The sequence below is a fragment of the Seriola dumerili genome, unplaced genomic scaffold (genome assembly GCF_002260705.1).
Source record: "Seriola dumerili isolate Sdu_G_001 unplaced genomic scaffold, Sdu_1.0 BDQW01000002.1, whole genome shotgun sequence".
NCBI classification, from domain to species: Eukaryota; Metazoa; Chordata; class Actinopteri; order Carangiformes; family Carangidae; genus Seriola; species Seriola dumerili.
In genome coordinates, this window is record NW_019174257.1 from 3,542,111 (window position 1) to 3,566,233 (window position 24,123).

A 24,123-nucleotide genomic window follows, 5' to 3' on the forward strand; every position below is an offset into this window, starting at 1 on the left:
AACACAAAGTTTTATTCCATCATAAAAGTACTATAAGGCTGCAAACAAAGATAATATCAATTATCCATATATTTGACTTTTTTTATATATATATAATTTGATTGATTTTTCAGTCAATATAATGTTTATAACGGATAGTGGAGGCCCAACAGCCAGTTTTTGGCAACATTTAGGAATTTCATCTGGAAATGCTAAACTATTCAATACAGAGTTTAGAGTCCCTGCATTCTACTACACATTTGTGATAGGCACACAAAAATTGTTCAAGGGTGGGCTTAGTACCCACAGCTGATGTTGGGCCTGGCTGTTAATGATCGTACAAAATGACATGAGAGGCATAAACTAGGGAAGGGGTGTTGATATGTACAACATAGGAACTCTTCACTGGTTCGTTTTCTGTCAGTGCCGATTTGGAGGTAGTAACGTCCACAGGAAGTGGACTGTCATTCTGGCTGTGTCCTTGTTAGCTAACGCGATAGTTAGCGGCTGGGGAAATGTGTACCATTTGGAAAGATGAATTAAACTGTGCCTAAAGAGTGGATTTGAAAAAGATTTGTGTTAATCTGCTGTTGATAACAGCACCATGTTGCGTGTCGGGAGCAAAGCCGCCTGGTAAGTGCATGTTTAATAAAGGTAGTGGTTACTGAAGCTAGTTGTGTTAGCTGTGTAAGGAAATCACAGATGCAGCTGGTTCTTTTGACAGCTGAGGACAGCCAAGCTAGCTGTCGTCCTTGTGAATAAAAGACCCCTGGTTAAATATATTATGGCTATCTACATTCATAACCCTTCTTCAAATACTGTCACTGACATATTTATTATAAGCTGCAAAGCGCCCTGAGCAGCTGTAGGGGTTCTGGACGTTACCTAGCCAGCTAACTGGCTAGCTAGGTAGCTAACCCCGGTGGTTGGTGGATATGTCTGATCTTACAGAGTCAAACTAACTTGTTTGACAGCCTTTAAATACCTTTTATTCACTAGCTAACGCCGCATGCGTATCTAAATATGTGATAGCAATATATCATAGAATGTAGATTTGTTTTCAATTGTGATTTTAATGCATTTTGCTGCGCCAACGTTACCTTGAATGGCTAAATTGGTCATATGCACAATATTCTCTCTTTGACTGCATTTTGTATCTTATTGTGGTGCTACGTTGTACTAACTCTTACTTAACTGGTAACTTGTCAAAGTATGACTTAGTTATGTACACTATTATACATATCAGTTCTGTGTATTTTGGTTTGTTTGGCTGGAAATTAATAACGATTACAATTATTTGCAATATCTGTTTTTACAACATGAAAACTCTGAGATTCCCTGGTTTCAAAGAGTCACATTTTTTCTGCTAGAATGATTCTCTTGTGAATCAAATTAGAGTTCATATTACTGTTTGGTCAGTACTTGTATCATTAGAGATAGAATTTAAGGGATGACTAGAAGCGCCCTCTGATGTTGTATTGTCTAGGCACATGAGGAAGACAAGCTTGTGTAATTTGTTGTCTTATTTCTCTGTCCTTTCAGCATGGCCTGCAGGAACCTGGTCTCCACCAACATGGGGATGAGATTTCTGGTACCGCTGCAGAAGCTGCACCCTCTGTCCCGTGCCATCCACCACCGCTATTCGGCAAACACCAACCCTCAGCGATATCCTCATCGCACGGCAGCCCGCTACTTCACTTCTATGTCACGGTTGCCCATGCGACCACCCAAGCCACCTCCTGGATCAGGGGGCCGTAGCTACCAGCAGAAGCGCAACTTCTGGGTGGCCCGTCTTGCTGCTAGGCTGCTCAAGCTCCGATACATTCTGCTGGGCACGGCAGTGGGAGGAGGGTACACAGCTAAAAAGGTCATTATTGAGTCATTGAATGTGTCTCTGATTTGCGGTGTCATGCATTTGTTGGTTTTTCCACCTGTCATATTGTGTTCCTGCTAATTGCAAATATCAATTATATTTCTAATAAAATGGATCTTAATAAAATCTTTTATATCCTGTACTGCATGTGTGAAAATAACAAAGGTTTGTTTACTTTCAGACCTATGAGGAATGGAAGGACTTGCTGCCTGACTTTAGTGAATACAACTGGGTCATTCCTGATTTTGTCTGGGAACTGAGTGAACAAATTGATCTCGGTAAGCATCTTTATTTTAGTACCCTGATTCATGAAGTGAAAGACATACAGTTTACATCTTGATTGTGAGTTAATGTGATAATAACAGGCCATAACTTTATTGTAAATTATCCCTGACTTCAGTTAGTGAAACAGGGATAGTTATTCTTAGGATATACTTGAAACATGGCTGCACAGTTATGCATCATCGGATAAGACTTTTTGTCTTATCCAACCTTTCTGTTTTCTCCACTTAAGCAATTATCTCTTGTATCCACAGATAAATTGGCCAAGGCTCTACCAGAGATTGAGGAAATAGCCAAACTACTACCTGACCTTGACAAGATAGGAGAGAACTTCACTTTCCTCAAAAGCCTCCTGTCTCCTGGTGAGTGAACAAAACCTGAACTATGTCTTCATAAAGTTACTGCATCATAACAAAAATAAAATTGTTATTTGCAAAAATCTGAGGCCCAGTCCAGTGTCCAGGTTTCAAATTAAGATAACAGGAGCTGTACTGAAGCAAACCTGTCTGCCACACCTGCATCGGCCTCTGTTTTTACATTATGTGTCTTACAATTCAGTTGGGTGCTCTACCATACTTAAAGTATGGTATTTGTGGTTTCTCTTACCTCAAAGTGACCTTAGCAGAATGAAATAACATAAACTCAAGGTTATAAGAAAATATGAGGAAGTAGCCTACTTTATGCTCTAAATTGCTACTTTTTCTGCAACAGCCCTCTTGTCTATGGTTGTGGTTGCTAACAGATTCTACAAAGAGCCCTCCTTTATATCAAATAACTTATAACTAATGTGTTTTAGATCAGTAGTTTTGTAGGCAATGCTAAAATCCATGCCTTATACAACCGCAGCAATCCTGGGTAGACTTATTTCTATGTTCACAAAACATGAACTAAAAACACAATAAAACTGCTTTGTATGGTGTTTCATAAGTCATTTTGCCAGAGTGCCTGTCTCTCCTTGGATAAGATGAAAGCTCTCATTACTTTACATCTATTCCAAAAAACATCTCTTGTAAATGGCATTGTTGCATATAGCAGATGTATTGTGTGATAGGATTAATCCCTGATTGTAGAGTATAAGGGGTTTACTACAGTTGGGGTGAACCTCAGACCTCCAGTTTGTCATCACTTTTGTCACTCACATCAGTCCTGCTTCAGGGGTTTTGATTTTTCATTTGCTAATAGCACACCATGGCTCACATATCCCAAATGTATTGAAGAATGTTTGACAAAAGGGATGGTTCACCCTGAATAAAATTATCCACTCACCATCATGTCAGTTGAAACTTCCTTAAAAATCGTCAGCAAATTAGCAACTGGTTCATATCTCTCTGGTTTCACCTACCGCTCTGCTTCTTAACAGTTCCAAAAAAATAAGTGAAATAACCATGACATTTCTCTAATATACTGAAGAGGTTTTAGTGTTTTGAATTCAGTATTTTGAGTCAGAAAGGAAGGAAGTGATAATATTAAGAAAGAAATCTTATTCTGCCTACACCTCTCTAGCAAGTACAGGAAATGCCTTTAAATAGAGCAACCTCTTGATTGGCTGGTAATTACAAAAAAGGATATTTTGGGCTCCTTGAGGATCAGGACCAGTTTGGGGTGTGCTTATCTCTTTTAACAGTTTCTCATTAAGTGGCTATTTTACTTGAATTTCCGGCACAGCAGCTGCTTTGTTTTAATACACACCATTTAGCTGTGTCCCTGCTTTGACCATCATCCCGCTGCTTCTGTCTTTTATGATTTTTATCTTGTGTTGTTCTCCCTTTCTCCTCCTCCCCTATCCTCCTGTCCTCCTCCACATTCTTCACAGGTGTGAGTTTGGGTAGTGAAGTCAAAGGAGCTGGTCTGCATCTTTTGTTAGGTGTGTAAACCCTGCACTCAGTAGCGCTGCCCACTCCCCTTTATTCTTTCTGCCGCTGTTTGACCACCATCTTGCCACGATATTGGTATGGTTGTGGGTTCCTGCTTGCGGACTTGAGGAGTTCTTGCCATGGTTCAGCTGTAAAGGCAGGAAGATTCAATACCACGTTAGGTTCCAGGTTGCAGACCAGTGCTGCTGTCAACAACAGCAGTGTTCATGGTTAACACAGGTTCTTTATTGTATAAATGTATAACCTGTGACTAGAATGCTGAAAAGGTCTTGGACTCGGGGTATTCAGAGGAGTATGATTATTTATGCAGACATCTGATTTTACCTTGTGGCTGACATCTGTTTGTTTGAATCAGTAAAAGACTCTTTAGATTTCTCTTGCTCTTCCAGACTTCTTTTAAAATCCTGAGAACTATTCTCTTGTTCACATCAAAGCACACATGCAGTAAAAGAAAAGTCTTATAATAATAATGTAATAATAATAGGATCAATAACCCATCTTGATCTTTTGATTTTCCTAGTCTGGAAAGGAAAAATTAAAAGATCAAAATGGCTGTTTTCCTGTTTGTCTCCTCTTCCCCTTTTGACTTTCTATAACCTGACTGTCCTTGGCTTTACCTTGTCCCACCTGTGTGATTTTTGCCTCCTTTGACTTCCACCCTCTCTCCCCTGGCCTGTATCACCTGCTTTCTTTAACTACACTCTCATTGCTAATCTATGGTGCGATCTCTTTCTGCCTTTATTTACTGACACTCAGATGTTTGGAAAATGCACACAAAATTTAAAAAGTAAATTTTTGAATATAGTTGTAAATAAATGAAAAAAAATTTACATAAGACATCAATTTAGGTTGGAAATTCTTGACAAATTCAAATATTTACAAAATATTTTTTTCTTAAATGATGTCAAATAGTTGTGATGATAAATAATAATGATGCAACCATAAATGCATCTAGGTACAAAAGTTTATGGAAAGACCTAATCTAATCTTCCAAAGTCATTTGTACAAAGACGCATTCAGTGACAATTTCCTTTGAACAACATGTCAGGTTGTTTTATTTTGTCTTGCAATAAACTTTCTTCTTAACAGGCTGCCCCACGAAAATCCACCAATCAAAATTTCATTGACCTTATACCTAAACAGAACCAACTATAACCAGTTTTCCAAACCTTTATTGCATGCTTTTGGCTGGACTTTAAAAATGGGGCCCGCCCCAGAAACACAAATGTCTGTTGGTGAGTGAATGATGAAGTTACACCATTGGTCGGAACACTGATTGTTCAAGTTTCCCCATTGGCCGTTACTCTTTCAAAATGAACTGATGCAAACAGGTTCTATTACATTGTATTCATATGCATCTACTGTACATGCACATAATATGTCTATATATCAGTGCAATATTTTCCAAACATTTGAACTTTGATAACACTGGTCTGTTTTTCTTATCCTAGGCCTGCTTTAAATGGCTATCTGGCATTTTTTAGTTATGGGCATAATTGTCTCCCTAAGCTTGTTTACAATCAGCACTCAATAGTCAATGATACATCGATAACCTTATTTTGTGGTGTTATGTCTCCTCTGGTAGAAACCTCAGGTGATCCTCCTCTAAAAGCCACAGATTCTTCTGCTGCAGCCACACAAGATGCCAGTGACAAGCAATACAAAAAGGCAAGTTTATAATAACCTGCTGACAGTTGTCAGCTTTCTGCTCTCTACTCCACCACAGCTGAGTCCCACTCTGCTCCTGTCTGCAGCTTGGCTACCTTTTACTTCAGTGGCAAGAACTATAGTGAACTGAATCAAAATGCACTCAAAGAACTAACATATGAGTTGTAAGCAATAACGAAATATCTTTTAAGAGCCTGTGAGGCACCGAGCAGACTTCATGTTGTCTCACATAAATTGTTAAAAGTTACACTTAAACAGGGTCCTGATTATATGAACTGGAGTGCCCATAAAATGCTTAGACTGATGGTGTCCTCTATATTGATATTTAATTTTTTTTGGGTGCAGTCTGATTCAGTCTGTTCTACTTCATGTGAAAAGTTTCACGCTACATGCTAGCCTGTTATCAAGATACGCTTTTGAGGTCCTGAGGTAATGTTATGGTACGAAACATAAGAGCTTTTCTCAGTACAGAGCAGTTTACTATTGAGTGTTATTTTACATAAAAATTTACACCATTAACACAGGATACCATGTACATACTTTATGGCACTCATTTCGATATTTATCATTACTTCATGTGCCTTTACTGCTTGTCATTCCTCTCAACTTTTTTCCCAGAAGGCTCATTCATAGAGACCAACCCTTCCACCACAGTATATCATCTCTGGCAAACACTTTGTATGCACGTGTGTTTCATTTCTTGTGTTCTCTCTCCTTTTTGTTCATTTTGTGTTTTGTCCTTTTCCATAAAGTGACCGGTTTCAGTGTCTCTCTGTTTTATTTTTTATGTTATTGTAAGTTTTTATGTGTTTTGTAATACTATACAGAGTTAAACTTTGAAAACAAACTATAGGAAGCTCTGACTATGAATATTTAAAGAGGAGCTGCATTTGAAAAAAAAAAAAAAATTAAGCTTTCCTCTCCTATGCCCTGGCCCTGCTTTTTGTCTGCAATCATGGTCTCCAACATGAACACATATAACACAACTAAAATCTTACAAGTTGATGTTTCACTTCAAAAAACATATAACATGTATTGCATGTGCATTACACGGAGAAAGGCGCAAAAACCAGCACAAAAGTGCACAATCAAATTGTCATGTTGGGGACCTCTGAACCAAAGCAAATTTCACCTGCTATACAGTATGCTTTATGCCTCACCCCAGATAGAGCAATCCCAATCCTTGCTTTGCTTATTTTCATCATCTTCAACATCGTCAGATCGATTATGTTCAGAACCGCCTAATATTGTAACACATTAAAACAGTGGACTGAACTTGTTTATTATTTTACCGTTACACTAAAACCCGAATTTCAACTCTCTTCATGTATTATATACTGCTAAGTATAAGTATAAAAATCAGTTATTGTGTTGTCTGAATCATGGTGAGCATACAGTCATGAATCCACAGTGGCACATGACAAGTCACTGTTGTTGCCACTTGTTGAGAGGCGCTGGTTGTGGTATTGGTTGCCTCTTCTGCCTTCAGTCTGGCAAAGTTTGGCGTCTCCCTTTTGTGTTTGAGGGAGACTTAACTTTGCTCGGTCACACTGATGATTGTGGCAAGATTACCAAAGCCAAAGATCTTGATTCTCTTAAACTTGAGCCTTAACTGAATCGTGATTCTCCAACAAACAGCACCAATGCCAGCGGCAGAGACACAGGCCAGATTTCTTCTGTTGTAGCCCTGTGTTTTTTGGATGCAGCATTGGCCTGTATGGCTGACCAGACTAGTAGCTGGTTGTTATGTTTTTTGCTGCTCCTACCTCTTTCTCACTATGACGTACCCCAGCAGGGTCTGCTTGGCGAGCTCATTCTTATTCAGCAGCAGATCCAGCGGCACGAGGAGGAGGTCCGGCGGGCCGCTGCAGCCAATAGTGCGCGTCCCCCACCGCCAGAGCCTGCTCCCAGTCCGCCTCCGAACCCCAGCCCCCTTCAACAGAAACGAAAGGTGAAGGTCCCACCCCACTTAGATTCGTCCTATCCCACAAATGGCTCTTAAAGATCACAGCTACAGAGTAGGAGCAGAATATATATTCTAGAAAAATTTTATTTAAACCAGCTGCCTTGACAAAACGTTACAGTAACTTAACACCAGGCTGAAAAGCAGGTTTCACTGGTCTCTCTGGATGAAAGTTTCAAGTCTGTTGTACCTCTCAACATATCCAGCATCACTAATTGGTCAGGTTGGATGTGCTTGGAAGTGTGCTCCATTGCACCTGTAATCACACCTAACAGTGATGTCACAGTGTACTGACATACTTTGGAGTACACTGAGGCATCACTGCAGCAGGGTGCAGAGTGAAAACATTTTCAGTTGTTGTTAAGTCGCTCTTTAACTGACTTAATTGGTGAAGAGTAGAGCTGGCAATTTTAATAATTAAATAAAAGTCTTTCTATTATAGAAGATTCAATTTTTGGTAGCATTGCTTTCTGTTAGTCCCTAATATGCACAGGATGGAGGACACAACAACATCAACAGCTGCAGAATAATTAATTAATTCAATAATACATTCCAGTGCTGTGGCCATGCAATAAATACAGTGTTTGCTAGCCCACAATGTGTTTATTTTGTCCACCACATAGACAACAGTAGCATCTTAAAACAGAATGCAAACACAGTACAACACCACCATAAATTAAACCAACCCCCTCCACTTAAAATTATTTATTGTATTGCTACTGCATTGGATTATATTATATTTTACTGGTGTTTGTGTCAAGCCCTCCAGTTTAAGCCATGATGCCAGTGTTTTTAAATATTTTATAACCTTTTTAACCTTTTTAAATTTTATATTATTTCTAGTGCAGTCCGTTAGTCTGACCCCTGTAATACCCAACAGTAGCCTCCATGTATCACCCCATAGTCTGTCAGGCTGTGCTAAAATTTATTTTGTCAGTGGGCTGTGGAAAAGGCATGCATGGACCTTCATAGCCTGGCTCCAGAAGTGACGTAGTAGCTCAGCCTCACTCTCATGCAAATGGATGGATTATCATCAGGAGCACATTAATGTACGGGAACACTGCATGGAGTGGAGTGGCAACCTGCTGCATGGTATGAGCTGCACAAACTACCATGAATGGACAACTTTTATAAAGGAAGCTGATCATTTTATCATCAGCACGGGAGAAGTCTTAAGCTTACAAGAAGTTATGTAAAGCCCAAATAACTTTCCTAATTGAGGAAATTCAAAGCATTTTAATACACTGTTTGTTCATATTGCTAAAAGGTAATTTACAGCGCACTTCTTGTCCTTGTTGTGTAGTGTAGAAATTGTATTTGTTACAGTAGTTTTGCGTTTCTGTTTGTTTCTTAAATTCCCTTTCTTCTGCTGCCAGTCCCATCTGTCCATTTATGCTGTGTCTCCTGCTTTCTGTCCTGTTTCTCATCCTGTCAAACCTATTGCAAGTATACAAAATGCAAAATAAAATGATGTTTGCCCAGTTGTAAAAAATCAAACTCTAATGACTAAATAATTTTGGGATGAAATTCATATTTTTCAGGGCTCACCCAGTGATTTGTGCCTGTTTTGTGAATTGGAGCTTGTTGATCAAAGCTGAGTAATCCCAGAATGAGTAGTGTCTGTCTGAAATCTGATTTGTTCTTCTCTTAATGCATTAACTTGACTCTCAACTCTGGTTCTCTCTGTAATACAGTGTGCACGTAATGAACCTTCCTGATGCTGGTGGGATTTCATGCTTATGAAGTTGCACAGTGAGAGTGACGGGTAGCCCTTATTTTCAAAACGGAAACGAAGCATTAACTCAGTTTGTTGCTGTTCTTTTTCTGTTTTTATGCTTCAACCTTTAGTCATCAGACAAAGAAAAGATAGACCAGCTTCAAGAAGAACTGCTCCGTACACAGGTACAGTAGATTTTGTGATACTTTTGCCAAAATTCTGTCTCTTGGTGGAACACAGGACTCTTATAATCATGCAAGAGCTTTTATTTTCTAATATTTTTAAATACTGGTCTTATTTCCCAGTGAAATGGAATTGCTGAGAATTGGCCAAACCATCAAATAGGTTAAAACTTACCTGCTTGGAGAATAGGTTATTAACTACTGCTCATACAATACTGCATACTGTTCATACAGCTGAAAAATTAGGTAAATCTCACAGTTGCACCACTAGATCAAATACTGCCACCAGATTTTTTGGTAAAAACATCTCATTATACATGTTATGTGTTACTGATGCTCATTGTTGATGGGATGCTACTGTCTATCCCATAGCTAAAATATCAGCGCATGCTGGAGAGACTGGAGAAGGAGAATAAAGAGTTAAGGAAAGTGGTGCTGCAAAAAGATGATAAGGGGATTCACCAAAGGAAAGTGAAGGTAGGTTTCTAAACACACACACACACACACACACACACACACACACACACACACATACACACACACATACACACATACACACACACACACACACACACACACACACACACACGCGCGCAATAAACACATTCATTTTAACTTCTGAGGCTTGGATTTGGGTTTGCAATGATCATTCGGTGGACACAGGAATAGTCTCTCTTCTACTCCCATCTTTGGGTACTGTCCCTTTAATGCTGCTCTGAGCAATAATATCAGTTTAATTATTTCACTTTTACTTTAGTTATTCCTTACAATCACTGCTAGACTGTCTGGATACAAGTGTCAAATACATGTTTGAAGGTTAAAATATTGATACATATTTTATCATCAATGTTCATTTTTGTTTCTCCCCATGTAGAAATCCCTTATTGACTTGTATTCTGAGGTTCTGGACATTTTGTCTGACTACGATGCCAACTACAACACGCAGGACCACCTACCCAGGGTAAGGAGCAGTCAGTCAGCTCCTCATTCACTAGAAATGGTTTGCTTTCAAATATGGGCTTAATTGATTCTTCAGTTGTTACAAATGCTCTAACAAGACTGCCTCACTGAGTTACTTAGTGTGTTTGAAGGATTTATTTGATTTGTTTTGTTTCTGATATTTGCAAAAAAAGGAAAGATGTTGTTATCCAAAATATATATTTCTTCTAATTTTTCAAATAGAATTGCTATCTATCTCTTGATGAATCCTCACACCAGATTCCTACATTTCAAATTTGTATTAGTTGGTCCTTTCCACTTCTTTTTCCTTAGCTTTTTTGGTTTCCTCGTTCTCCTCCATCCATCTGTGTACTCTGCCACAGTCTCTCAGTTTCTCCTCTCCTCTTTCAGGTGGTTGTGGTCGGGGATCAGAGTGCTGGGAAGACTAGTGTGCTGGAGATGATAGCTCAGGCCAGGATCTTTCCTCGGGGCTCAGGAGAGATGATGACACGCTCTCCTGTCAAGGTAAGTGGAATCAGACTGGCTGATGTGTAATCCTCTTCTTTAGAATGTAAAACAACACAAAAAAGATTTACACATTTACCAACAGCTGGTTAATTTGAAGCCCTACTGTTACTACACTTTGTAATTGAAATGCCATGAAATAAGATTTACTTAGTAACATCAGTTAGTAAGTAATTGCTTATCCAGAATGTAAAATTATTTTATTGGCTACTGTCAACCAAGAAATGAAGGTATTTTTGAAGGTGAAAATGTAAAGAAACCCTGTTTTTAGAGATTAGACAATGCTAATTTTCTTTCTGTAGGTAACACTAAGTGAAGGCCCCCACCATGTGGCCATGTTCAAGGATAGTGGCAGAGAGTTTGACCTTACCAAGGAGGAGGATGTAAGTCACACAGTCATTCACTCCATCCACCTAATATGAATTACAGCTTTAACTTAGTTCTCTGTTCACACAATTTTATCTCGTCTTTCTTCCTATGTCTTGCAGCTCTCTGCTTTGAGGCATGAGATTGAGCTGAGGATGAGGAAGAGCGTGAAGGAGGGACAGACAGTCAGCTCTGAGGTTCGACATTGTATTTCCATTCAAAGAAGCTGCAACATAATTATTTACTTTGTGTTATGTTTCATGGAATAATCTTGTTTTTTTTGCATGTTAGACAATATCCTTGAGTGTCAAAGGCCCTGGCATCCAGAGGATGGTGCTTGTTGACTTACCAGGTGTCATTAGTGTGAGTATACGATCTGATAAGTGTGGGAATGTTAACACCACAACCAAACTTGTTTTCACAAATACAGTGATACGCATGCAGTCTTTAAAAAGCCTTCCTAATGTGTGTCTTTCTCAGACGGTGACTACTGGCATGGCATCAGACACTAAGGAAACCATCTTCAGCATCAGCAAAGCCTACATGCAGAACCCCAACGCTATCATCCTCTGTATTCAGGGTGAGCCATGAACATACCATTCCCACCATGCACTTATGTCCTATTGTCTTCATTTTTTATTAGCTATACAGCATTACTTCATGTCTTGTGATCTTCCTTCTCTCTGTCCAGATGGCAGTGTCGATGCAGAGCGGAGCATTGTAACTGACTTGGTTAGCCAGATGGACCCCCAAGGGAAGAGAACTATCTTTGTCCTGACCAAGGTGGACTTGGCTGAGAAGAACCTGGCCAGCCCGAGCAGAGTGAGGCGGTTTAACTGGTCACTTACCCCACCATTGGGCTTTTAGTGCCTACTCTACAAAAATTGTATATTATATTGACTATGAGTTACTTGGCACTTTTTGTTCCTGTGATGAAAGCATGGATCTGTCTACATGCTTTTTATTATTGGTGTCCAAAAAGGAAAACAGTGCCACAGTTGAATTTCATATTATTGGTGGATATATTTTGTATCACTTCTTACAGTGGTGAAATCAATGATAATCGTTGACATCCCATGTGAATTGTGTTAAGAATACAGAAATAGGGAGCAAAACCAGTGTGACTAATAACAAAACAGTTGCATTTGAAGATTTTTTTTAAACCAGTATATGACGTACCCACAACTATGAGAGGCGACTATATGAAGCTGCTCCACCAGAGGGCGCTCAGCACTTTGATTTTAACCAACTTGTCTCTCAACAACCCAATGTTTAGGAACCTTATAGTGCAGACAGGAGGAGCCAAAAAACTTAAATCCTTTCTGTTAAATCTTTTTTTTTCAGATCCAGCAAATAGTGGAAGGAAAGCTGTTTCCCATGAAGGCCCTGGGCTACTTTGCTGTGGTGACAGGCAAAGGTAACCTCTACTACTGAGTCATCCAACGTGGAGCATTTAATTTCACATTATTTATTGAGGACTTTCAGATCATGATCATGTCCCAATTCTTTGATTTTGTTTCACGACACTACTTGTGGTAACCAGCGAACTAGATGGAGGTTATTTGTGGTTTCTTCATCATATTGTTGTTTGCATGGGGAAGTTTTTGCTCTGACTTATTATATTGTGTAGCACTTATAATATTTTTGTTATTGTGCTGTATGAAATCCAACATTACCTGAATTGTCAATTACTCACTCCTTGTTCTGCTATTTACTTGTGCGCAGGGAGCACTGGTGAAAGCATAGACTCCATTAAAGACTACGAGGAGGACTTCTTCCAGAACTCCAGATTACTTAGGCAAGTTACACCTGATTCACCAAACGTTAACGTTACATTGCATGATTTAAGTTAAAGCTGACAAGTAATGCATTGATTCAATTAGGGATGGCATGTTGAAGGCCCACCAGGTGACCACAAAGAACCTGAGTCTGGCCGTCTCCGACTGCTTCTGGAAGATGGTTAGGGAGTCTGTTGAGCAGCAGGCTGATGTCTTTAAAGGTAAGACTGCACAGAAAACAGAATAGGTTTATAATTTTAACTTTTATCCCAGAGAAGAATGATTCTTAAACCTTGTTATGTGCACCATTTAGTGGATGTTTGTGTCCAAAGCCCCTTTATGGTGCCAGGCATGTTTTGAAAGTGGGAGTGGACATTATAAAGTTTTCTTCATTAACTGTGATATTGGCACCTGCCTCTATTCATTACGCTGCACAGGAAACAGGTGCTACTATTCCTGACTCCTCCACCTGCTTTTGTTGGCCTTACTCAGCCCACCCTTCCACACTTCTCTACTCCTCCAGTCTTGCCTTCCAACTGCAATTAGTCTAGACAATTACAAGCCCATTGCTAACTGCACAGGAGATTTATGGCCGTGAGACTGCAGTTCCCATAGGCCCATTGTGTGGTGTATCGATCCATAGCCCATCAAATCACACGCAGCCGGCCTCAATCGTCCTTGCTTGGCGCCACCGTGGCCCCACAAACCAGCAATTAGCCTAATCTCCACTGTGGATAGGGAGCTGTGGAAAGGGACAGCAGGCTTGGTGTGCGTGTGTGTCCGTGTCTGTGATACTGTCTCTGGTCTTCCCCTGTGTGCATATGTGAGTACTAAAACTCTGACTTTTGATAAAGTGCGTGTGATTGGCCCCATCCCCTCTTCTCCTAAGGGACTAGTTAAAAGAGTGAGTGTGCAAAGTCCTTACCCACTTTTATTAAAGGATAGCACCATTATCAGTCTGAAAGCTGCCTTTATATCATACCCAAGTTAAAACAAAGCAGGCCCTGTACCTGTATGATCATTGCCTGTTGATTATAGAGTATTACTGTTTGCTGTCATCCAGGCGTGACGACAAACACCTGGGAAATGACACATGAGAGAAGGTAGATTAATTTAGAAATTTCAAGAGGTAGATTAAGTTTCTAAATAGGCTTTATGATGGAATCACTTGTATCCAATTACAATGTCACTGATTTTTAAATGTGAAGTTTAAGGTTATACCTGCTGGTGTTCTTATTCTAAATGATAAATGATGATATAATCAATGTCCCTTCTCACCACAGCATCCCGTTTCAACCTGGAGACAGAATGGAAGAACAACTACCCTCGTCTGAGAGAGCTGGACAGGGTGAGAAACAGAAAGTCCTCCTACACAGAAGTTCTCCAAAGGCATATCATACCAATCTAATTGTGCCTTATTTTGAATCCTTGCAGAATGAACTTTATGAAAAGGCCAAAAATGAAATCTTGGATGAAGTCATTAGTTTGAGTCAAGTGACCCCACAACATTGGTAAGTTCATGATGAGTTATATCTGTCAAAATAGCATTAACCTTGCAAGATTTTATACTATGGTTCAACTTTGTTTTAGCTAATTATGGATTCAGTAGCCCCCACTTTCCAAATACACAGTGCTTCCTCCTGTTCTTGAGTCAGAAGTCAGTTGTCACAATGCAGCAATCCAGTTCATGGAAGAAACCCTGCAGTCACGTCTCAAAGACAGTACGTTAGCCATGATGGTTTTATGCAACTTCACACCAAGTGCTAGACTTCCCTTTCTCTCTTAAACTGTGTGATAACTTAGCTGTCAAAATGTCTCATAGCCCTGTGTAGTTAAGTTGGAAAGTCATAACATGAACATGGTTCAAGATAATGAATGGTCATATATACAGTGGTATATATGAGCAGCTCATCCATTTACCATTTGTGAGTATTATTTGTTTATTCACCCTATTTAGTATATTGGTCTTACTAGGAAATCCCCTTGAGATGACTGAACTTTGTAAAATTGTCTACCTGAATTAGATCATATGTTTGGAATTGCTACAGCACTACAGACATGAGTAGAAAGCTATTTTTAGGGCAATCTGCTGGTGTTTCTCTGAAAGCATTTACCTACATGTGAATGTCTAGCTATGCCTCACCTCCAATGAGGAAAACCTTGCTAAATGAGATGTATGCATGGTGTTGTGGCTGTCCCCAGTGTGCGTGCCATCAGTTCTCCCAGATCAATACTTCCATTCATTTAGCATTTTTCACATTTCCTCTACTTCTGGGTTCATGGTCGACATCCAAACATAGTTGGGTCAGAGCCATTAAATTACAGAACAAACTCGGGAATCGCAGTCAAACACTGTTCTAATGTTCAGCATGGTTCAATATAATATGGCTGGCACAGTTAAACATGTCACAGACACACACATAAAGGAGAGGACAGCTGGTCAGAAATGGTCATTCCTTTGTATTATTTTGTGTAGTGTGTTACTCTGCTTCACTGCCCCTGCTGCTCTGCACCATAGAAATTCTAGATGAAAGAGTTTGTGTTAAATACTTTCAATGGAAGTGGATTCTGTAATGTATGGCAAACTGTATGCTTTTCATTCTCTTTGAACGTCTGTCTTCTCTCTTCTTGTAGCTGACTCAGTAATTAGAGACATGGTGGGTCCAGACTGGAAGCAGAGGTGGCTGAACTGGAAGAATCGCACACCAGATCAGGTTAGAGTTTGAGGAGTCTTCCCAAATTCCTGGGCATGATTGTGCTGTTGTTTTAGAGGCACCCCATTGATTTTAAAGTGGAAGGATTGTAAGACGGGGTATAATACCAGTTACATTACACATTAGTACAGATCCCCCTTTTACAGTACCTTAGGTACTAGAGCTTGATAGAAGCACACAGTGCATTGAATAATCATCTACATCTAAATGCTCACTTCCTTATCTTTGACCTTTTAGCACATCCGTAATGAAACAAAAAATGAGCTGGAGCGTTTGCTGAAGCTGCATGATGACCACACAGCCTACCTGGCCAATGACGAGGTCACCACAGTGAGGAAGAACCTCGAGGGACGAGGGGTCGAAGTTGACCCTGTGCTGGTGAGCTTCTAAACAAAAGTTAGATGATGGGAAAAATATGTTAAATCCAGTGTTTGTTATTTCATAGTTGCTGCATGTACAGAGTTTGAGCTTTTATTATAACTACCACCCATTAACTCCCAGAGTGCTGACTTCTTTTCCTGTACAGATCAAGGACACGTGGCATCAGCTGTATCGCCGACACTTCTTGCAGAAGGCACTGGCTCACTGTAACCTCTGCAAGAGAGGTTTTTACTACTACCAGAGACACTTTGTTGACTCTGAGGTAAGGAGAGGTGAAGAACTACCCTGAAGTGTCTTTCTTTTCTACCTTCTTCTTTCCTGTGTTAATTGTCATTGTGTGAAAAGTTGAACTGTGTCTTCATATTGTTCACAGTTGGAGTGCAATGATGTGGTACTGTTCTGGAGGATCCAGAGAATGCTGGTCATCACAGCCAACACTCTCCGACAACAGCTCACCAACACTGAGGGTAAGGATTAGGGATTTATTTATAATGGAAGATTGTTCTAAAAGGAGGCTTCCACCATTTGCATATAAAAGGAGCAGCAATGGATACTTTACAATTTACAATATGGTTCAATATCTAACTCTCTGCCTTCCCCTGTTAGTCATCCTTGCCTCTCAAATTTTTACAAATTGTTTATCATCATTCAGTTTGGTTTCTTACCAATACTTATCTTTTGAGTTATTCCATAATGCTAACAGGTTATTGATGAAAATTTTACTCCATACTTTCAGATGTATATTTTTCTGATGGAGTAAATTGTGTCAGTGGAACCTTCAGTTATTTAGGCGGGAGAGTCACTACTGAGCTCAACGGACAAAGCTTAGTTCAGAGTGGTCCAGATATGGATTACTGGGGCAGCTGGACAACCTTTACTTTGTCATATAATTTACCCAAGATTTATAACCAGTTTTCCAGGTCATTGATAATAATTCAATAATAAAATTGATCCTACAACCAGTATGCTCAAAAACACCCATTGTGAGAATAGACAATTTCTCCCTCAACCATTTTAATGATGCTAAAATGTGTTGATCAAATAATTCAATCTGCAAACGGAAAGAAAAATCCCATGCATTGTTTTTGGATTGGATATTGATTGTTATGCTTTGTATGTGTCTTTGTTCCTCCATTTGTCTTCTCAGTGCGCCGGTTGGAGAAAAATGTGAAGGAGGTGCTGGATGACTTTGGGGAAGACATGGAGAAGAAGACCCACCTCATCACTGGTCGCCGTGTCCAGCTGGCGGAGGATCTCAGTAAGACACACAAACACTTGCGAAACAGAAGCTTACACTGAAAGCTGAAATTGAAATGAGTAAAAAGGCAGATTGTCACTGGTTCAGTTTGTCAAATTGGATGTTGTAGAGATCATAAATGTGATTTTAACTACAGTCAGTCAACCAAATCTAGACTGTAGTATTAAAATCATACATGGGCTTCCATGCATTCAAATATGCTTACTTGAATCAACTTATGATAGCTAGGTATATTGTAATATGTAAATAATTCCATTAGAGGAAATCTTAAAGTTGTCAGTAGGTGGCAGTAGTGCTTAAGGTATCTCCATTGACTAGCCAGATAAAGCAGGATTTAGTTGGTTAATTCTTCAATCAGATACAGTAACTTCAAGTTAAAATAACTTGGATGTCAAGTGGCCGGCTGCTTTTTAAGCTTAGTTTTCCTACTGTCTTCTCTTGTATATAAATACATATGTGTATGGCTGGCCTGATGAGCCTGGACATAATCTTATACGACATACATGGTGGTGCTGATGACATATTTTTACAATATATTTGGAGACTTGAATTGGCACATGGGAAAGTAAGGATAGGAGGGAGAGTCGTCTGATTCCCTATCATGCCTAACCACCAGCCTTGGTCTCTTTTTACACAACTTTACTGATTAAAAGCAGCACAATTTGCAGAGTGCCCACAAGGCATGTCCAGACTTGCTTTCTCTCATGCATTATAATGCATGCATTATAATAACACCCTCTTTACTTTTACCGAATGGCATCTATCTGAAATTGGTAAAATATCTTTAGTCGCTTGAAATAGGAAAATGCTTTCTAAACTTGTTCAGGAGTTTATCATGTTCCTGCATACTTGTCAATAATAGCATATGGTCAATAATAATAAACACTTAAGATGACTGACACCCACTTTCAGAATTTCGACTCCTGGCCAACTTTACTGTTGACTGCATAATTTATGTATAAGTTATGTCAGTGTTAGGCACTAAGTATGAGGAATCATTTTTCTTTTTTTCTTTTTCTGTTCAAACAAAATGAATCATAATTTGAAAAATCATTGTTAAAGTAAAGGTCATGAACCAGACGATACTGCAAATGACCGCTGTGCTTTGTGTGTTTTTTATTTGTCATGTTGGAAATGAGTGGGATGTGGCTTGTATGAGTCAGACTACCAGTATGGCTCTGGTCTCATTTCTAGTCTGGCGTTAATGGTAACCAGAGATGGATAGAGAGGATTTCTGTGTTTTTGGAACTGGTGCAAGCACAAGCACACCACTAACAACCCCTCTAGTTGTTGAGTATTAGTCATGTCTTGGACTGTGCCACCACTGACATGACCAGACCTGTGTATGTTGTTTGATTCCATGGATACTTTTTCAGTCTTGATTTGTCTACAGAGAGTGGATTAAGGCACACAGGCAGATCACTGGTCACACTGGTCAGCACTGTAATGCATTAGATTTATTTGTTCCAACAAATCACACTCAATGATCTGTTGGAAACTTTTGCATGCACTGGTAATCTTGTCTATGTGTAAATGTGCATTTGCAAAATAGATTAGGAATCACTAAATGTGAAGGAATTGGACTCATTTACCTTGGTTAAAAAGTCATTGAGGCATGTACTGTATGTAGCATTAGTACCATGAACATGCAGTATATATGCACTGTTAGTAAATTTTGAAGGACCTTTCTTGGGGATGGGCTAATTTTTTACCTGTCTCCTTGCTGAAGCCTCACATTAACAGCTACTTCAGTTGGGGTTGAGTGGTCTCCAGCTTTGGTCTCATTCAACAAAACTCTGCTGGCTAAACAAAGTCTGTATTCACAAAGTACGTGAGGCATGCTGCCATTTTGGAGCTCTGTATGACACATTCACACGCACTCATAATGATAATTCCTATCAACACAAACACACACACACTGGGAAGTATAATTTACACACATCTACCTCAAAGTATAACGTAAACACACACTCACACAACTATTCTCTCATTCATCCATTTCAATAGTTTTGTGATGATTTTTGCCAGTGAAGTTTGATTAAAGCAGTTTTTTTGATTATGAAGAACTTCACATTAATGAGTGTGAAGGTTTTTAAACAAGACAGAATAATACAGATCTGTGCTTTCATCTCAAAAGCATGACCCTCGATTCTAGAAAACTCAAACCCACACTAATCTTATTTCATTGGCAGATTTTTATAGTTATACTAGGCTGAATGATTTCCATCATGACATTTTTTCTGGCAATATTTCCTTTAACTAAAAGGGTTTTATTATCAGGGTTTTTCATTGTCTATTCTGAGTCAGTAATAATCACTTTTTTTTTCTCAATTTTTACTTGATCTCAAATCAGATTCCATATGAAATTTAAAGAGCTTAAAAAGCTATTAAAAGGTTTTTGCAACTTGCAGACATCCTGACCATATGACCCATGCATTAGCCATATTCTCCGGCTATGTGGTGACACGATTCAACTGGCAGTGCCTTGCCCTCTGGCCCTGAGAAATCTCATCCTCATCTACTTCCTTCTGCCAGATATTTTTGGCTTTTATATACAGAATCTAATTGATGGGTGTTCCTTGGGCTTCACACACTCAAACATTAACCCTGTAAGAGTTATTTGTTTAGACTCTTACGCATGCACACAATTCCCATTGTTTCCTCCTTCATGTGGGCTTCCTGTCTACTGATAGGGGACTCATGTTGTAAAAGCCTACAGGTGAATGAGGCAGGGTTTGAGTGGTTGGTCTATCTGTGTGTGTAATGTGTGGGTGTTTGTGTTGGTTTGGTTAAGTCAGTTATTGCCCTAAGAAAACTCTGAAACACCCCTCCATTGACATTTTTTTACCAGTTACTACCAGTGTAAACACAAATGTGCACACATGTTCTCATATCACATAAGAACAGAATACACAATCTATTGTGCATTTAAGAAGACAAACATTTAGAGTAACGTCACACATGTACACACAAAGATTTTATACAAGCCTACTAATTCATACAGGCACAGTCAAATTACATGGAGAGACATAGAGAAAAGAGACACAAAATCAACAACCTTTTGGCCAGGTAGAGTTAAACAAGGGGCTGTTTTTACCCCCTCCGCTGTGGAGTCATGACACCAGCCTAGGGGAAAGAAGAGTGCATGTACACACACACACACACACACACACACTCCTCTCTCCGTTCCACACACTGTCAGGAATGCCCAGACCTGCCTGGCCTTGCAAATCCTATAAGGCAATTCAATCCCAAACTTTCCCAAACAGGCATGACGTTCCCACTTCCCACCACCAAAGACTCCCCTCAGCGGTAGATGTGGGAATGTGGTTGGAATCTGTCACGGGATCCTATAGGGTAGAAACACACCTGTTCATACACACGCACACGCACACACACACACACACACACACACACACACACACACACACACACACATTCACACACACATTCACTCTGACAGGCTCCTGGGGTCCAGCATGGGAACCTTGTAACTTCACTGGCTATTAAATCTCATGTTTTCAGTCTTTTTTACTATCTTAACACAGAATAGTAAACAGCAACCTAAAGTGACTTGTAGAATGGTGTGTTTAATTTTCTGCCAGAGCACATATTATCTGTCCTGTGTTTGAACACCTCCATTATTTGTGTGACAGAGACACCCTCACATTCTGCATCTGCATCATTACAAGCTGCCAGTAGTAAGAGGGGTACAAGGATTAGACCCACAGCACTCAGATTTCTATCAAAAATATTTCTGTTCTGCTAGGAAATTAAACATGAGGGAAAACTGTAGATAAATCTAGAAATACTAAACCTAGCCCTAGTTTAGGCACCCTGGTCGTCTAGGGGTTTAAGGTGCTGACCATGAACCACAACATTACCGGTTTGTGTCTGGCAAGGGACTTCTATTTCATGTTATTCCCCTCGTCTCGCTTTCCTCATTTCCTGTCTGTCTCCATAATCTCCTCTCCAACAAATGCATAAAATGCCTGGAAAAAATGCTAAAAAACATCTAACACCACTCATTTTGTTCTAGCTCATAGAACTTTATTGAAGTATTCTGTAAATACTATACTTCTCAGCATGCCTATATCACTTAGTCCTAATTTTATGTTGAGTTCGGGTTTTTCTTTTCCACCTACCAAGAAAGTGTGTTCCAGAGTTTCAGCTTTGTCAGTCTGTCAGGTTGAGTTAGTGGGTGAGTGGAGGATCTGGGTCATTAGCTGTCTGACATTTTGCACAGGGCTTTCTGTATAATGCAGCCTAGACCCATGTGTGTGGCCGTGGGTATATGGGTCCATCAGTCTAGACTGAACTGCATGGCTGATGGGCTGACACACCTCAAAACACAAAGTGTGCAAGCATCCTTGGGGCAAAAGTTTTTGAAGAAACAAACTTTATCATAAAGTTTTCTGTGTAAAAACTTGTGGAGTTCTTTAGATTTCCTTTAAAATTCTTGTTGATTTAATTAGTGATGCATTGACATGTCTGGTTACTGCATTATGATGTTGCAGAGTCTAGCTGGGCATAAAAGCATTCAGTCAAAATTCACCCAATTAATCGCACAAATGCCTCATTCACTCAAGACATTTCAGCTGTTGGCAGGCATAGAACCTGTGGTCTTTCAATCGGGAGAAGTGTGTTTGTAACGCCAACTACAGCCTTTCACTAGAGCAATTTTAGTGTGGTTTTTCAAATCAGTGGTTGGATACTTGATAGGAGTTGCACACACCTCTTGCTAAACTACAGGAAAATGGGTTTTGTGCATGTCTGTCTGTAAAGCAATGTTCCTCAACGCGTTATGAAATCATTGTTCCTCAGAGTTGTTGTCCTCCTGCCTCCAGCCTTTTAAAAGACAGCAGGTCAAAAAGCCTCAGGTCCAAACTATAGCCTGACCTCACAGGTCAGCCAGCTAATACCACAGGCTACTTGATCCAGCTAGCTTTCTTTTCCCTCTCTCCATCTATCAGGATCTCTCTGTCACGTTTTCACTACCTCTGTCAAATTCTGTCCAACTGACCCTGTCCCTGCCTTCCCTTTCTCTCCCTTGACAGAGAAAGAGAGAGAAAAAAATGGGGAAACAGACAGGAGACACCACATTCACCTGACAACCTCTCCTATAAAAAAAGGAGGGAAGAGAGGAGGGAAAAGAGGGAGAGCTAGGAGGTGGGAGAATGGATAAACATACTTAACAAAGGCAGAAATGTGCTCCCAGGGACAGTCTGCTGTTAAGCTCTATCTGCCCCTACTCGCAGACAGGCCCAGCATTGCTCAGGTTACAAATACAGGTCAGGTTTGTGCGTCAGTGAGTGAGAGCGTGAAAGCACCATTAATGAGTGGTACAATGTACATTGCAAAGAGTTGTGTGTGTGTTTGTCAGCGTGTACCAGACCAGCTGTATGGCACAGTGCCGCCTCTGGAGCAAAGCCCAGGCCTAATGTGCAAGCACAGGCCTCTTAGGAGACCACTAGGATGCTGCTTGGCTGCTTCATTGCCCCTCATAGAATTGTGTTTTGTGTGTGTGTGTTGTACTGGAAAAAGTCCTGTGATGCCTGATTTGAGAACGTGCACTATACGAGAGAGTTTCCAGAATCACAACTCTATTATGGTGGTGTTGGTTGTCATATTTAATACTATGAGACACTTAACACTCATGAACATAGATCATGACTGCACCATTTTTGGTGGTGTCAGCAAATTATGTCATGTGCGATATTTGCCGTTTATAACATAGAGAGGGCACTGTCAGTGGGATTTAATGCTTATGTTAGCTTCAAGGCTAATGTTTTGGCTCTTGTTTTATTCCTACACAATAAGTTTTGAGTTTACATCTATTACCTTTTCCAGATTTGCGTCTACCTCTGACCCACAGCCTCACTTTGCTTTGGTAAATTTTTGTGTAAATGGCAGCAGCGCTAGTTCTGTTTGTGTTCCTCTGCTCCTCTTCTTCTCCTGGCACATAAATTGGCTGCCTATAAAAGAGAATAAGTGCTTCCCGGCTGTCTCTCCCATCTTGCTGGCTGTTTGTCCACCTTGTCAGATTGGTGAAGAGTGTGCTGGCAGGAGCACCTGAGCACAAGAAGAGTAATAATTTCTCAATGACTAATTGAACAGAATCAGCAACGCAAATACTATTGTTCACTGCATTTGACAGTTGTTATATTTAGAGTGAGGGATGAAGATAAGTAACTTTTCTGTTTTATTTTTAACAGTTGGGAAACATCCTATACAGTACATTACCTACATTATGCTTGAGCCTGGAAGTGAAGCATTTTAAAGCGTTAGTATTTTCAGATACCAAAATCAAGTCCATTAGTGTCACACTTTGGTTGCTAGCATATTATTGCAAGGGCTGATCAAATTAATGAACACCTGGCCAACGAAAAAAAAGTTCATCATCTTCAGTGCAGGCTTGTTGCTACTGATAAATGTGCAGAAATTTATGGATTTCAGCTTTGGTGTTAAGGTTATTTGAGGGTTAAGGAATTAAAGGTGTCAACTGAATGTGCTCTCAAGAACAGTGGTAATGTGTGAAGTGTTTGCATGTTTGTACATGCCGTCACTTTCTCCTTTTCCTTTATCTTGTGTAGAAGCAGAATACAATAAAGCTCTGGTTGTCTG

The 24,123-nt window shown here is 39.8% G+C and overlaps 1 protein-coding gene across 1 annotated transcript in view; it reads left to right on the forward strand.

The window, feature by feature from the left end:
- Nucleotides 1-462: 462 nt before the first annotated feature.
- Nucleotides 463-24,123, forward strand: part of opa1 (OPA1, mitochondrial dynamin like GTPase) — a 33,977-nt gene continuing 10,316 nt past the window's right edge. Inside the window, exons 1-27 of the mRNA XM_022761627.1 lie at nucleotides 463-612; nucleotides 1,522-1,846; nucleotides 2,034-2,130; nucleotides 2,389-2,496; nucleotides 3,948-3,998; nucleotides 5,594-5,676; nucleotides 7,469-7,627; nucleotides 9,488-9,541; nucleotides 9,911-10,015; nucleotides 10,413-10,499; nucleotides 10,889-11,002; nucleotides 11,305-11,385; nucleotides 11,491-11,565; nucleotides 11,660-11,731; nucleotides 11,849-11,948; nucleotides 12,060-12,190; nucleotides 12,713-12,785; nucleotides 13,094-13,166; nucleotides 13,252-13,367; nucleotides 14,430-14,494; nucleotides 14,581-14,657; nucleotides 14,809-14,867; nucleotides 15,781-15,860; nucleotides 16,098-16,238; nucleotides 16,387-16,503; nucleotides 16,615-16,708; nucleotides 17,389-17,499. Of these exons, the coding sequence (XP_022617348.1) occupies nucleotides 584-612; nucleotides 1,522-1,846; nucleotides 2,034-2,130; nucleotides 2,389-2,496; nucleotides 3,948-3,998; nucleotides 5,594-5,676; nucleotides 7,469-7,627; nucleotides 9,488-9,541; nucleotides 9,911-10,015; nucleotides 10,413-10,499; nucleotides 10,889-11,002; nucleotides 11,305-11,385; nucleotides 11,491-11,565; nucleotides 11,660-11,731; nucleotides 11,849-11,948; nucleotides 12,060-12,190; nucleotides 12,713-12,785; nucleotides 13,094-13,166; nucleotides 13,252-13,367; nucleotides 14,430-14,494; nucleotides 14,581-14,657; nucleotides 14,809-14,867; nucleotides 15,781-15,860; nucleotides 16,098-16,238; nucleotides 16,387-16,503; nucleotides 16,615-16,708; nucleotides 17,389-17,499 (2,677 nt within the window). The 5' untranslated portion in view covers nucleotides 463-583. The remainder of the gene's footprint in view (nucleotides 613-1,521; nucleotides 1,847-2,033; nucleotides 2,131-2,388; nucleotides 2,497-3,947; nucleotides 3,999-5,593; nucleotides 5,677-7,468; nucleotides 7,628-9,487; nucleotides 9,542-9,910; nucleotides 10,016-10,412; nucleotides 10,500-10,888; nucleotides 11,003-11,304; nucleotides 11,386-11,490; nucleotides 11,566-11,659; nucleotides 11,732-11,848; nucleotides 11,949-12,059; nucleotides 12,191-12,712; nucleotides 12,786-13,093; nucleotides 13,167-13,251; nucleotides 13,368-14,429; nucleotides 14,495-14,580; nucleotides 14,658-14,808; nucleotides 14,868-15,780; nucleotides 15,861-16,097; nucleotides 16,239-16,386; nucleotides 16,504-16,614; nucleotides 16,709-17,388; nucleotides 17,500-24,123) is intronic.